The 13,314-nt window shown below is 42.8% G+C and overlaps 1 protein-coding gene across 1 annotated transcript; it reads left to right on the top strand.

Moving 5' to 3' along the window:
* The first annotated feature begins 219 nt into the window (after positions 1–219).
* On the top strand, positions 220–2,787 carry LOC136529423 (uncharacterized). Its single transcript, XM_066522497.1, has 5 exons — positions 220–394; positions 852–909; positions 1,156–1,177; positions 1,607–2,089; positions 2,175–2,787. Exons 1-5 carry the CDS (start codon positions 311–313, stop codon positions 2,542–2,544), a joined length of 1,017 nt encoding a protein of 338 aa, XP_066378594.1. The 5' UTR covers positions 220–310; the 3' UTR covers positions 2,545–2,787.
* The last annotated feature ends 10,527 nt before the right edge of the window (positions 2,788–13,314 follow it).

Genomic DNA, 13,314 nt, shown 5'->3' with positions numbered 1-13,314 from the left:
TAATATTATCTATTTAGTACGATAAATATTAGTATTTTTTATATATACTTTGTTAAACTCGACATACTTTCATGGTACGGTTCTAAAATTGGCCTACCATGCTGCCATCCCATCATGAACAGTCGCCCTGATTGAAGGTGGGAAGAGAAGGTCTCGAGTCTAGTCTCCTTAGATTTTTTATTCTCCAGTAGTACCACTACTTGCGCCTTGCACTTTACTCTTCCCTCACCTCTGGCAGCTGCTTCGAGCTCGGTAGCTGAACAAGTAAAGCAGCAGCGGGAGCAGCTAGATAGTAAGATAGTGATCCTCCATGGGCAACACCTGCGGCTTCGGCCATATCCTTGGCCTCCGTGGTGGCCTCTGCGCCGACGTCGACGTCGCCGATCTGATGCAGGTTCGAATCCACATCGCTGTTGACGTACAAAATACTGCCAGCAACACATACAATGTTCTTCTTTCTATCTTTATACCCCTTTTGTGTCCCTACCGTGTACCGTGTAACCGACGCCGTGTTAGAGATGGATAACCTGGATCTCCGACTTCTGCCGTCGAAGAAGAAGGGTGGGAGTGATGCAATAAGAGGGATGATTGAGGGACGATCAAGGGACATAGGGATTTATTTACTTGAAAGGCAAAGAGTAGATATGGACGAGTATCTTAGCCTTTCATGTACTCCCCATTGCAAGAGATTTTTTTTCTAAAAAGACAAGATATTGTTCTTTCTCAATAATAAATTGATGATATGAGGATCCTCCTGGACCAATCTGTTGTTATTGTGACCAGAGCAGTTCGTGCAATCTTTTTAACTGAATGTTTTCAGTTACGTGTGCGTGATTGGGTATTTTTGGCAGGCTGATGGTTCAAACATTGGACACCTGATGAGTGGTGGGGTACTTGCCAACAGAGTGGAGCGTTCTCAGGGCTTGTTTAGATGCTAAAAATTTTGGTAAAATGGCACTGTATCAGTTTTCGTTGTTATTTGACAATTAGTGTCCAATTATAGTCTAATTAGATTTAAAAGATTCGTCTCGTGGATTTCGTCTAAACTGTGTAATTTGTTTTATTTTTTATTTGTATTTAATGTTTCATGCATGCGTCAAAGATTTGATGTGACGGGGAATCTTGAAAAATTTTGCAAATTTTTTTGCAACTAAATTGGACCTCAGTATCAAAGCAAGTGAGATGCCGCTCTCTGTTTCTTCGTCAGATAATCAATTCATTAAATTGCGAGAAATATCTCGCTACTCCATCCATTCAGTAGACGGTGTTTGGATTCACCTCCTACACTGACCGTTGTCCCATTAGATATTTGACACATGCATGAAATATTAAATATAGATTAATTATAAAACTAAATACATAGATTGAGATTATTTTATGAGACGAATTTTTTAAGCCTAATTAGTTCATGATTTGACAATATGGTATCACAGTAAATATGCGCTAGTGACAGATTAATTAGGTTTAATAAATTTATCTTGCGAATAATTTATTTTTTTATTAATATTCAAACATCTCATGCGATACCCTCCTCCTCTAAACTCCTCCTCTAAACTTTATTGTTCCTCTGGCGACAGACTCATTTTTCTCTCTTTGTTGTTCATAGCACCGAGGACATTGACGAGTCGTCTGGGGAGGAGCTGCGCGACGCGACGAGCTATGCGAAGGACAACGCGTTGCTGATCCAGGTGCCGGTGTTAGGAACAACAACGAAGACATTCTGGCGATTATCTGATGAAGCCACTAGGATCAGCAGAAAACTTGCATTGATACTGAGTAACTTGCACTCATTCTGCAAGTGCCTCACTGCTCCTCTGCAGGTGTCCAACGTCTGGGTTGGGAGCGCTGGCAATGTCAAGCTCAGGGGGGCCAGATTCACTACCAAAGGCTTCAGCATTGAGCGTGTGAGGGATGACTACGAGAACCTGTCCAGGGTGCTCAAGCAGTTGATTAGTATCTCCGGTGGGGATATCAACAAATTGCCTCCGGACTACAGTGAATTCCTCTTGCTCTTGACGAAGGACAACCTTACAACGGAAGATGAGTTCTTGATTGTAAACAATGCTGCTCTGCTGCCCTTGAAAAACCGGTAATTTTTTTTACTCAGTTTTATTGTCTTTGTTTTTGTTCTTGTTTGCTGTTGCCACTGGTCATTGGGTTACTTGTGTTCACAGTACTGAGGTCTTCCTGATGCTATACGATAGAATTGTCAAGTATCTTGGTAGAAAAAAACGAGCAAAGAGGAACATAATACTCTCCAGTCTCCCCTATGAGAACGACTGGTTGGATACTGCCACGTCAAATACAAAGATCAACCAGTGGGTTGTAAAATCAGATGTTCAAAAAAAAGAGTACAAAAGGACTGCACTTGATCTACTGCGTCTCAACAGAAATGTAAGAAGCCACTTGCATGAGTACGGCCATGATGACGATATTGAGGAAATTCTTTATTGTGAATGGCCCATGCTGCTCATCGCCATGGAGAAACAATTACACTTGGAAGGTGAGCTCCAAGACACTGACATCAAAAACAAGTTCGGCTAGCCGTTCTGCTGCAAAACAGATGAAAGATGTATTCTGCATTTCCATGGGTTGGTAATGGTAAGCTACTGTTCTTCGATCTTCAGTGAGAAAGTTTATAGTGATGGAGTGATATGCTACCTGGTTTATGTAATAGGCTAGTTGCTTTATCTGGTCCCGTCAACTACAAGGCAAATCTGGCCAGCTTTTGTAAAGTATGCTGTAAAATATCGCCTTAAAACTCTAAAATTATGCTGTGAAATTGACTTGCCATTGAGTTTGCATTCATCCTTTAATCTCTGGTTCTTATAAAAATCTCTATTGCATCAGTAAGCAACGCTAGCAATATTCCTCGGAAACACTTGCAGTTGCAGATACATATCTGAAGTAGTAGTGTTGCACTTGAGTTTTATGCAAATTATTGTATCTGATGAAGCATTTCCCCTCTCTTCTAACCTCGATCCCACCACTCCGTCTTCCATCACTCAGGAAAGCACACAGGTTAAAGGGTAGGCCCGTAAGGGACCATTTTCCTTAAAAAAGAAAGAAAGAAAGAAAGAGCCGGTTGGGATTTGGGAACCTCTTTCATAAAGCTTTTGTACTAGTTGACAGGTTTTCTAATAATCCGTACATTTGGTGTGCCTAACAATACAAGTTGCTTTAATCCCTCCCGGAGTTCAACAGGGGTAAAGCCTAATATTGAGGAAAACGAAAACCCTCCGAGTTTTCTTACGTCAAGGTTGTCCATACTAACTCAACCATGCTTAAACATGTTATCAAAAAAAAACATGCTTAAACATGAACGTCGTCCATAAAAAATGCAAAACAAACACGGTTATACGCCTTGGTTGCCGATTCGACAGATTAATACTTCAAAACAAGGGTAAGAACATAAGAGCCTTATGTTTAATACCTACTACTAATAAAAGTTACTTCCCTTTGCATATTTTTTCTCTTCGATTGTTTTCTAACACAATACACATATAAATACTATGTAATCCTTATCTGGTTGTGATAAATTTATCATGCATTTTTTAATTCATGTCTATAGTTTTTTCTCTCTGCATGGCACCTCCATATACATTCAAACTGCATTTTGTTAAAATCTTAGCTTAAGTTATGGTGGCTCTTGTTGTAATCTTGATTTTATGATGCCGTGAATCTAGATTTAGATTTTAAAGTTTTATGTTTGTCCTTAAGTTGATCTGAAACCCTAAGCTTGTTCTACATATTATTTAAAAATCTCTTTTTATTATATTAAAAAAAAGGATATTAGATCATACTGTTTACACTAAAGGAATTAAGAAGTTAAGGAGTTCATAGCTATTTTGGTCACTCTCGTGCCCCCAACTTAGGGGGTATGAATCTGTCGAGTTTGATCGGTACTATAATCCTAAGTATTTGTCGATGTTTCACCACCGATAGCCTGCCACGGGGGTACCTGGGGCAGTTTGTTCGGGCTTCGGCGTAAGCTGAACTCGACAGTAAACGCAAGAGACAGTTGATTTATCCTGGTTCGGACCCTCGATTGTGATCGAGTAATAGCCCTACGTCCAGTCGGCTTTAGCCTTTGCGTTGGATTGATTGTAAAGTGTTGTCTCTAACCTCTCTAGGAACCCTGCCCTCCTTTATATAGTCAGGAGGCCAGAGTCCTAGTTGGTTTACAATAAGAGTTCCTAGTAGGATTATAGAATAATACTACTACTAAGATTACATGAAAAGAATCCTAGTTAGACTAGATCTTCTCCCTTCCTTGAGGAGTATCATATGGGTCCCGCATCGACAAGCCCCCGAGCACTTTATGGTTGAGCTCTGGAAGCCTCGTCTTGTTCCTTTAGGTCTTGTCGAGTAGGAACAAGCGTCGTCCGAGTGCTTTCTTGAGCGAAACTGTGTAGCGCTTCGTGAGATCTTCGGGTGGTGTGTACCTTTTTTTGAAGAAAAAGTACTCCCATCTGGGTGTAGCCCCTGAGCCTCTTGCTATTTGGAACAAGGAGCTGGAGGGTCTTGTCTTGAAATTGCTCTGATTCTTCGTCGAAGGGCTCCCGGGCATATACCCGGGTTCTTTATCAAAAAGAACTCGGATATAGCTCGGTCCGGGTTCTTTTTGTCTTGAGATCTTGAAGTGGTCTGTCTTGAAGAAGTCTTCTTTGTGACGTGCGCTTTTTCGAAGAAAAAAGTGCACTCACTGAGTGTAGCCCCCGAGCCTCTTGCTATTTGGAATAAAAAGTTAGAGGGTCTTGAATCTTATGTTTTTTTAAAACTCCTGTCTTGAAGAATTCTTCTGAGTGATGTGCGCTTTTTTGAAGAAAAAGGACACTCACTGAGTGTAGCCCTCGAGCCTCTTGCTATTTGGAACAAAGAGTTGGAGGGTCTTGAATCTGAGTTGTTCAAAGAACTGAAAACCTCTCCTGTTGCAGCCCCCGAGCATATATCTGGGTTCTTTTATTCAAAAAGAACTGAATCTTGGCATATTCTCTGGTAGTCTGCTGTTGTCAGATGTAGTTATATGGTGGTGGTTGAGTGTAAATGCTGTTTGTTCATGAGTTATACAGTGTTGGTATATTCTTCCGAATATGCTTGTTCGAGTACTATTTCTTCACGCCTGAGTCCTCTTTTATTGAATTCTATCTTTTCACTGTGTCCTTTGTTAGGTTTGTTCCGTTGGTGCTCCCGATCCATGTGCACCGCTTCTTTGGTCTATAAATAGCCTCCTGGTGTGCTGTTTTGATTCATCAAGCATTTTGTTGCGTGTTCTGAAATCTTCGTAGTCATGAATATGATAGTTTCTGAAGTAGAGCAGCCCCCGGGCATATTTTGTAGTTCTTGTATATCTTGTCGTAGCTAGAGGGAGTCTTGTGATAGGGATTAGAGGTAGACTAATCTCGCAGTGGCATTGTACCATGAAGTACGTGGTGGTAGTTGGAGGAAGTCTTGTGATATGGGATACGTTCCTTCATCCAGCAGTTCTAGGTTGATCCCCCTTGCCTGCCCTGCGACTGTCCGGTGCAGATCAACGCTTGATCCGGCGTCAATCAGACTTGGGTAGACAGATGCCTATAGGCCTTCCCTGGTCCATGTTGTCCCGCCGTGCTGCTGATTTCCGCCTTGGATGTACTACGTTCGTCCTTTGAAGAAAAACAGTGTAGCCGAGTGCGGTTTGTTCTACCGAGTAGCAATTTAGAACACGTAGTCATTCCAGAGCCCAGTTTTGTCCAGGTTCCTTTTTGCTACCTTGCTTGTCGTAGTACTGATTTTGTTGGGTCTTGTTAGATGTGTAATCTTGTATTTTTTGAAGCCATTTATAATGAAAAGAATCTTGTCTTCTAAGTTATCATTCTTTTTTCTGCTGATGTCCTGGTTATTTATGAGATTCCTGAGTTCTTTCTATAAGAACCGAGTTCTTGTGTTCCTTGTGAGGTAACCCTTCGTTGCTTCATGGTTGATGAGTTCTTTTTGTAGCAATATGATAACTCTGCCGTGGTGCTGGATGGATAAGTCTGAAATCTGGCCGTTGAACTGTACCTTTGTGTAGAAGTGTGTCGTCCGTCATTTCAGCTATGTCAGTTGTGGTGAGAAATGGATCGTTGCGTTCTCATGCCATGTTTAAACGGGCCTGGTGGGCCGCGTTTTTATTGCTGTAAAATCTATTTAAAGGCCTTTCTTCTTCTTTTTCTTTGCTACCTTGCTTTTACCTTAAACTCTTCAAAACTCCACCGTCGCCATTGTCGCCGTCATCTGAGCGCCGCCATCTGAGCATCATCGTTTCTTAGTTTTTTATTGCTTTCGCTAGTATATGGGTAGGAAGAAATCAACGAGCAAGTCCCAGGCAACCTTTGTAGACGAGGAGTCATCGCTTTCTGTGATTGAAAATCAAGGATTCATGGCTATGAGGGCTGCTCAGAAGATCTGGCTAGCTCCGACTACGACTGAGGATTAGTTGTGTGAGCTTGTCAGTGATGGTCTGATCTAGGGCAAGGAGTTTGCTGATTGGAAAGCTCCAGGCCAGCATCAGTTCCCAACTCCAGGTCCTGGTGAGATTGTTCCTTTTGTCTTCTTTATCCGTATTGGACTCTGCCTTCCTGCCTCTGCTTTTCTTCATCGATTTCTCAGTTATTTTGGGATTAGCTTGAACCATCTTGCTCCCAATGTTGTCCTTCATCTTTCTGTTTTTGTTCATCTTTGTGAAACTTTTCTTGGAATTCCTCCTTCTCTTTCTCTCTTTCATTACTTCTTCCGTCTGAAGCCCCAACCCCATAGCGATGATACCCATGTTCTTGGTGGCTATGGGATTTAGTTTTGTTAGGGTTGTAAGACTAAATTCTTTGATTATGACTTGGTTGATTCTGTGAGGGATTGGCGTACCGACTGGTTTTATGCCGCCAATATGATTCCTCCTCTTGCTGTTCATTCTAGTTCTGGTCCCATGGTTAATGACTGATGGGACAAGAATCTCCTGACGATGGATGAGCTCTAGGCGATCAAGCCGTTTCTTGAGAGGATATGTACTATGAAACAGCAGGGCTTGACCGGCTTCGGTATCGTTTCTAGTTTTCTTCACCGCCATGTTCAGCCTCTGAAGGAGCGAGAGAATTATGATTTAGATTACTCTGGGGCAGAGGACCCTTCTCGTATGGTCCCTGCCCTTGAGTTGACTGATGAGGAGGTGCTCGAGCACATTCAGAAGATGTTGAAAGGAGTAAGCATCGTCCCGCATGCTGTCCCTGAGTATTGTCCTAACAACCCACCTCCTGCTGTGAGTTGTTTTTTCTTATACGGGTACTTTTTGTATTTCCTTTGCTATCTCCACTTTTTGCTTAATCTTTCTCGTCTGGTTGTTTTACTCTTTTATAGGAATTGGGGCATAACTTCGTTGATCCAATCCCCCTTGATGACCGCCCTGCCATGATGGAGACTGGGGAGAATCTTGCTAGGGCATCTTTAACCAGTAAGTTTCAAACCACCACGATGTTTCCTGGTGTTTCTTCCGCAGTTCTTGATGCATATGTAGAGTATGTTCCTCGTCTAGTTCCTCGAGCTCCTCGTAGTGTCGAAAAAAGGGGGCGAGCGGATTGTTCTTCTTCTAGTTTGTCTGCTACCAAGAAATCTCGCCAGTCGAGTACTCATCTAGGTACTCAAGTTATAGGTAGCTTGCTCCTAGGTGAGCATATTAATACGTTGTCTTTTTGTTGTTTGTTTGTGCCTTTAATCGAGTACTTTTCTCCTTTTTTAGATGGCGCTATGGTTGACTTGTTTGAGAGTGTGGTAGATGAGGATGATGATGCGACCCTTGTCATGCGTCGGTGAGTTGTTTTCTTGTTTTTCTGTTATTGAACACCTCTTTTTGTTGTAACTTTGGTCTTGTTCTCTTGTAGTAAGCGGTCGTCGAGCTTGAGTTCTTCTGGGGCTCTAGTACCGACCACACCACTCCTGTCATAGAGTGGTGGTGATATTTTTGCTGCTATAGTTCCCCCTCTAAGGTCTTTTGTTCGTCTTGAGGGTTTTATGAAGAAGATAGCTAAGTGAGTGAATCCTGGTTATGTTTCTTTGCTTCTGTTTTCCTTTTTTCTGATTCATATTCTTATCATCGAGTTTCCTTATCATCTTGTAGACCCTCGCCTTCCCTTAACCCTCAGTCGACCTCTTGTCAGTCTTCTGGTGCGCCCCTGTGTACTGAGTCTCAGGACCCAGAATGTACGGTCGGCGAGGTGGCTGTGAGGGAGACAGGGTTCCCTGGTGATCATGCTGCTGCTGATTTGCTGGCTCTAGGGGTAACCGTGGCCGTGGCAGTGGATCCATCTAAGGACGTAGCCAAGGCTTCCTAGGATATGGCCCTGGTCTTGCCTTCTTTGCATCGATCGGCTTCTTCCTCTGCTCCTCTTGCTACTGGCATTCAGCGTTTGGATGATGATGTGGTGCAACAATTCGATGCCACTCATCGGTTGTTAGAGCTGACCACTGCTTGAGGAACCTTTGCGACTTCTTTTGGGGAAAAACTCCAGGTAAGTTTTTCTGAAGTTCTTTCTTTGGATGTTCGTCTTTCTTCTATTCTTATATCTTGTTTTTCTCTCTCTTTTTGTTTAGTCTTTTTCTCGAGATCATACTGGCTTCTTTTTCTTGTCTAAAACCGAGAAAAGGTTGTCTTCTGAGGTTAGTGCCCTAAAAATAGAGCTTGACCTCTATCGGGCTGAGATGGAGACCGAGCGTCAAACGCACCAAATGGAGGAACAAGCTCTCCATGCCCGGGTGGTTGAGGCAGAAAAGCGGAGGGATGCTGCTGTCCAGGAGGCCTTAAAGAATGTGGAGGCCATGAAGAATGAGTGCAATGGTATTGCGGGTTCTTTTTGTTTCCTTTTTTATTCAAATTTCCCTTTCTGCTGACTTGTTTTTTGGTGCCTGGTCTAGCTCTCTGAGTTGAAAAGCAGAAGCTCTCGAAGGGTATTGAGGAAATGAACATACTTGTTTGCAATAGTCACAACAGAGCTGAGGAGGTAATTACTCGTGCTGAAGAAGAACTCGCGCTTGCTAAGTTGATTAGGCGTGGAGCTGATAGGGATCTTGTGCAGGTCCAAAAAATTGTTGAAGTCTTGACTGGCAAGTTGGCGACGGCTACTAAGAACTGGAATGCTTTGTGGAAATCATTTCGGTCAGTAGCCGATCTTCTCTGAACTCCAACAGATGATGGTCAATCTTGGGCTCAGTTTATTCCCCAAGTTCCGACCTGTTTCTAGGAGTTTGTGAAGAGGTGCGCCCAACTATGTACCAGAAATGTTCTTGCCCAGTTCTGGGTTCTTGCTCTAGAGGTGCCTTTGTCCAAGATTGCAGAGGAAGCCGAGAGTCAAGAATATCTAGATGCCATTGAAAAGGTGGAGCCTGAGGCCGAAGATTTAGCTAGGAGGATTGTGGATAATCTTAATATTGATATTTCTTCTCCTAATGATGATGCTTGATGTAATTGACCTTTGTACTCCAGCCTCTGTAATAGGATATTATACTTCTTTTTGAATGAAGATTCTTTATCTTTTGTTGATGTCTTCTTTGCCTGGATGCCAGCATCTGGCTCTTTCCCTGGTTGTAAAAACATCTTAGGATCGGTTTAGGTGTTGGCTTATTAGCTACCCTCATCGGTAGGCTCAAGCATCTTTTCGGCTTTTTTTGTTCACGATCGGTATGCTCAGGCATAATTTCATCCATTTTGCTTTTTGGTTCGGGTGTTAGCTTATTAGCTACCCTCATCGGCGGGCTCAAGCATCTTTTTAGCTTTTTTGCTCTCTGCCGATATGCTCAGGCATAATTTTAGCTATTTTGCTTTTTGGTTCAGGTGTTAGCTTATTAGCTACCCTCATCGGCGGGCTCAAGCATCTTTTCAGCTCTTTTGCTCTCGGCCGGTATGCTCAGGCATAATTTTAGCCATTTTGCTTTTTGGTTCGGGTGTTAGCTTATTAGCTACCCTCATCGGCGGGCTCAAGCATCTTTTCAGCTCTTTTGCTCTCGGCCGGTACACTCAGGCATAATTTCAGCCATTTTGCTTTTTGGTTTGGGTGTTAGCTTATTAGCTACCCTCATTGGAGGGCTCAAGCATCTTTTCAGCTCTTTTGCTCTCGGCCGGTATGCTCAGGCATAATTTCAGCCATTTTGTTTTTTGGTTCGGGTGTTAGCTTATTAGCTACCCTCATCGGCGGGCTCAAGCATCTTTTCAGCTCTTTTGCTCTCGGCCGGTATGCTTAGGCATAATTTCAGCCATTTTGCTTTTTGGTTTGGGTGTTAGCTTATTAGCTACCCTCATCGGCGGGCTCAAGCATCTTTTCAGCTCTTTTGCTCTTGGCCGGTGTGTTTAGTGAAAACAACTCGAGAAAATCATAATAAGACATATGTTGTCAAGGAACACCATCTTTATTGATCATGAACCAGTGTGTTTAGTGAAAACAACTCGGGAAAAATCATAATAAGACATATGTTGTCGAGGAACACCATCTTTATTGATCATGAACGTTTATCTCTTGTGGCTTGTACATATATTCTTCCTTGAGTTGTTTTCATTCATAGAATCTTCTTAGTTGGCTGATGTGCCATGTATTGTTGACTTCTTTTCCATCTTCAGTTATCAACTTGTACGTGCCTGGTCCAGTGACTTTTGTGACAATAAAAGGACCTTCCCATGGACTAAGTAGTTTATGGCGTCCGTCAGTTTTTTGTATTTTTCTTAGTACTAGGTCTCCAATTTGGAGTGATCGAGGCTGGGTATTCTTGTTGTAGTGGCATCTTAAACCTTGGAGGTATCTGGCTGATTGAAGGGTAGCGTTTACTCTGACTTCTTTTGTACTGTCAAGTTCTAATCTTTGGGTGTGTTCTGCTTCTCCTTCGTCATATTGTTCTATCCTTGGTGATGTCCAGATCAAGTCAGTAGGTAGTACGGCTTCTGATCCGTAAACTAGGAAGAAAGGTGAGTATCCGGTGGCTCTACTTATTTGAGTTTGTAGCCCCCATACTACTTTGGATAATTCTTCAATCCATTTGGATCCATAGTCCACTAGTTCTTCATATAATCTTGGTTTTAATCCGGCTAGTATGAGTCTGTTAGCCCTTTCTACCTGTCCGTTGGCTTCTGGATGTGCGACTGATGCGTAATCTATGCCGAAGCCGCAATCCTATGCCCAACTTTGGGATTCTGTAGCTGTAAAGGGAGAACCTAAATCTGTGATGATTCGATTGGGCATGCCAAAGTGGTGCATAATGTCTTGGATGAACTCGACTGCTTTAGCTGCGCTGTATTTTGCGAGTGGTTTGTATTTAATCCACTTGGTGAACTTGTCAATTGCTACAAAGATGTACTCGAAACTGCCCTTTGCTTTCTTGAGAGGTCCTACTTGATCTAGCCCCCAGCAGGAGAAAGGCCAAGCGGGGTGGGATGCAGATGAGATTGTGAGCTGGTACATGAGCTTGTCTTGCGAACATTTGACAACCTTTGCATTTTCTGACGAGTTCTTCTGTGTCTTTCAAAGCGGTTGGCCAGTAGAATCTAGTGTGGAATGCTTTGCCGACTAGTGTTCTTGAAGCGGCATGATTTCCATAGCAACCTGAGTGTATTTCGTCTAAGATCTCTTTGCCTTTTTCAAATGCGACACATTTTAGGAGTACTCCTAATGATGCGGCTCTTCTGTACAGTTTGTCCCCTACTAGGACGTAGTTCTTGCTTCTATGAACAACTCAGGTAGCCTCCTCTTTATCTGCTGACAACTTATTCTCTTTGATATAATCAATAAAAACCTGGGTCCATGAGGTGGTGATTACCAAAATCTAGGTGCCTTTAGCTGGAAGTTTAGGGGTTATCTCACCGGGTTGTTTGATAGAGGGAGTTGATAACTCCTCTATGAATACACCAGGTGGGACCTTCGCCCTGTCCGATCCGAGCTTGGCGAGGACATCTGCTGCAATATTAGAATCGCGCAGGACATGTAGAATTTCCAATCCTTGAAAATGTTTTTCGAGTTATCGTATTTTAGCACAGTAAACGCCCATGTTTTCTTTAGTGCAGTCCTAATCTTTGTTGACTTGGTTGATGACTACTGCCGAATCACCGTATAGGAGTAATCGCTTGATTCCGAGGGTAATTGCTACTCGGAGCCCGTGGATGAGGGCTTCATATTCTGCTTCATTGTTTGTAGCTTGCCATAATATCTGAAGGACATACTTGAGTTGTTTTCCGTCTGGAGAAATGAAGAGAACGCCTGCACCGGCTCTGCCTAGCTTGAGCGATCTATCAAAGTACATCTTCCAATAGTCAAGGATGGTATTTGACATAGGTTGTTGAATTTCTGTCCACTCAGCAACAAAATCAGCAAGGACTTGAGATTTAATTGCCTTCCGTGGGGTGAAATTGATATTGAGAGCACCAAGTTCAACTGCCCACTTAGATATGCGCCCTATTGCGTCTCTATTGTGTAGGATGTCTCCGAGTGGGAAATCTGTCACCACGGTAATCTTGTGGCTTTCAAAATAGTGGTGAAGCTTGCGTGAAGTGACTAGGAGGGCGTAGAGTAGTTTTTGCACATGCGGGTACCGGATTTTTGATTCTAACAGTACTTCGCTGATATAGTATACGGGGCGTTGTACTTTATATACGCGCCCTTCTTCTTCTCTTTCTATGACTATCGCTGTGCTGATCACAGTCGAAGTTGCTGCAATATACAGCATCATGTCTTTGTATTTCTTTGGAGGTGTGAGAACGGGCAAGGAGGTGAGGTATGCCTTAAGTCTTTTGAAAGCTTCATTGGCTTCTTCTGTCCACTCGAACTTATCTATCTTCTTTAGTAGTTTAAAGAAAGGTAACCCTTTTTCGCCGAGTCTTAATATGAAACGATTGAGGGCCGCCATGCAGCCTATTAGTTTATGCACATCTTTGATACTTCGAGGAGGGCCCATCTCTGTTATGGCTCAAATTTGCTTGGCACTGGCTTTGATTCCATGATGACTGACCAAGAATCCGAGTAGTTGTCCTGAAGGAACTCCAAATACACACTTGTTTGGGTTCAATTTCCACCTCCACCTTTTCAGGTTTTCGAAGGTTTGCTTTAAGTCTTCAATTAGTGTGTTCGAGTTCTTTGTTTTTACTACTATGTCATCCACGTATGCATCTACATTTTCGCTGATCTATTCACCAAGGCACGTTTGGATAGCTCTTTGGTAAGTGGCTCCAGCATTCTTGAGTCCAAACGACATGGTCTTGTAGCAGTAGGCACCGAATAGAGTGATGAAAGATATCTTGCTCTGGTCTTGTTCCTTTAATGTGATCTAGTG

The sequence above is a fragment of the Miscanthus floridulus genome, chromosome 19 (assembly GCF_019320115.1).
Source record: "Miscanthus floridulus cultivar M001 chromosome 19, ASM1932011v1, whole genome shotgun sequence".
Taxonomy (NCBI): domain Eukaryota; kingdom Viridiplantae; phylum Streptophyta; class Magnoliopsida; order Poales; family Poaceae; genus Miscanthus; species Miscanthus floridulus.
This window is presented reverse-complemented; position numbering and strand designations above follow the sequence as displayed.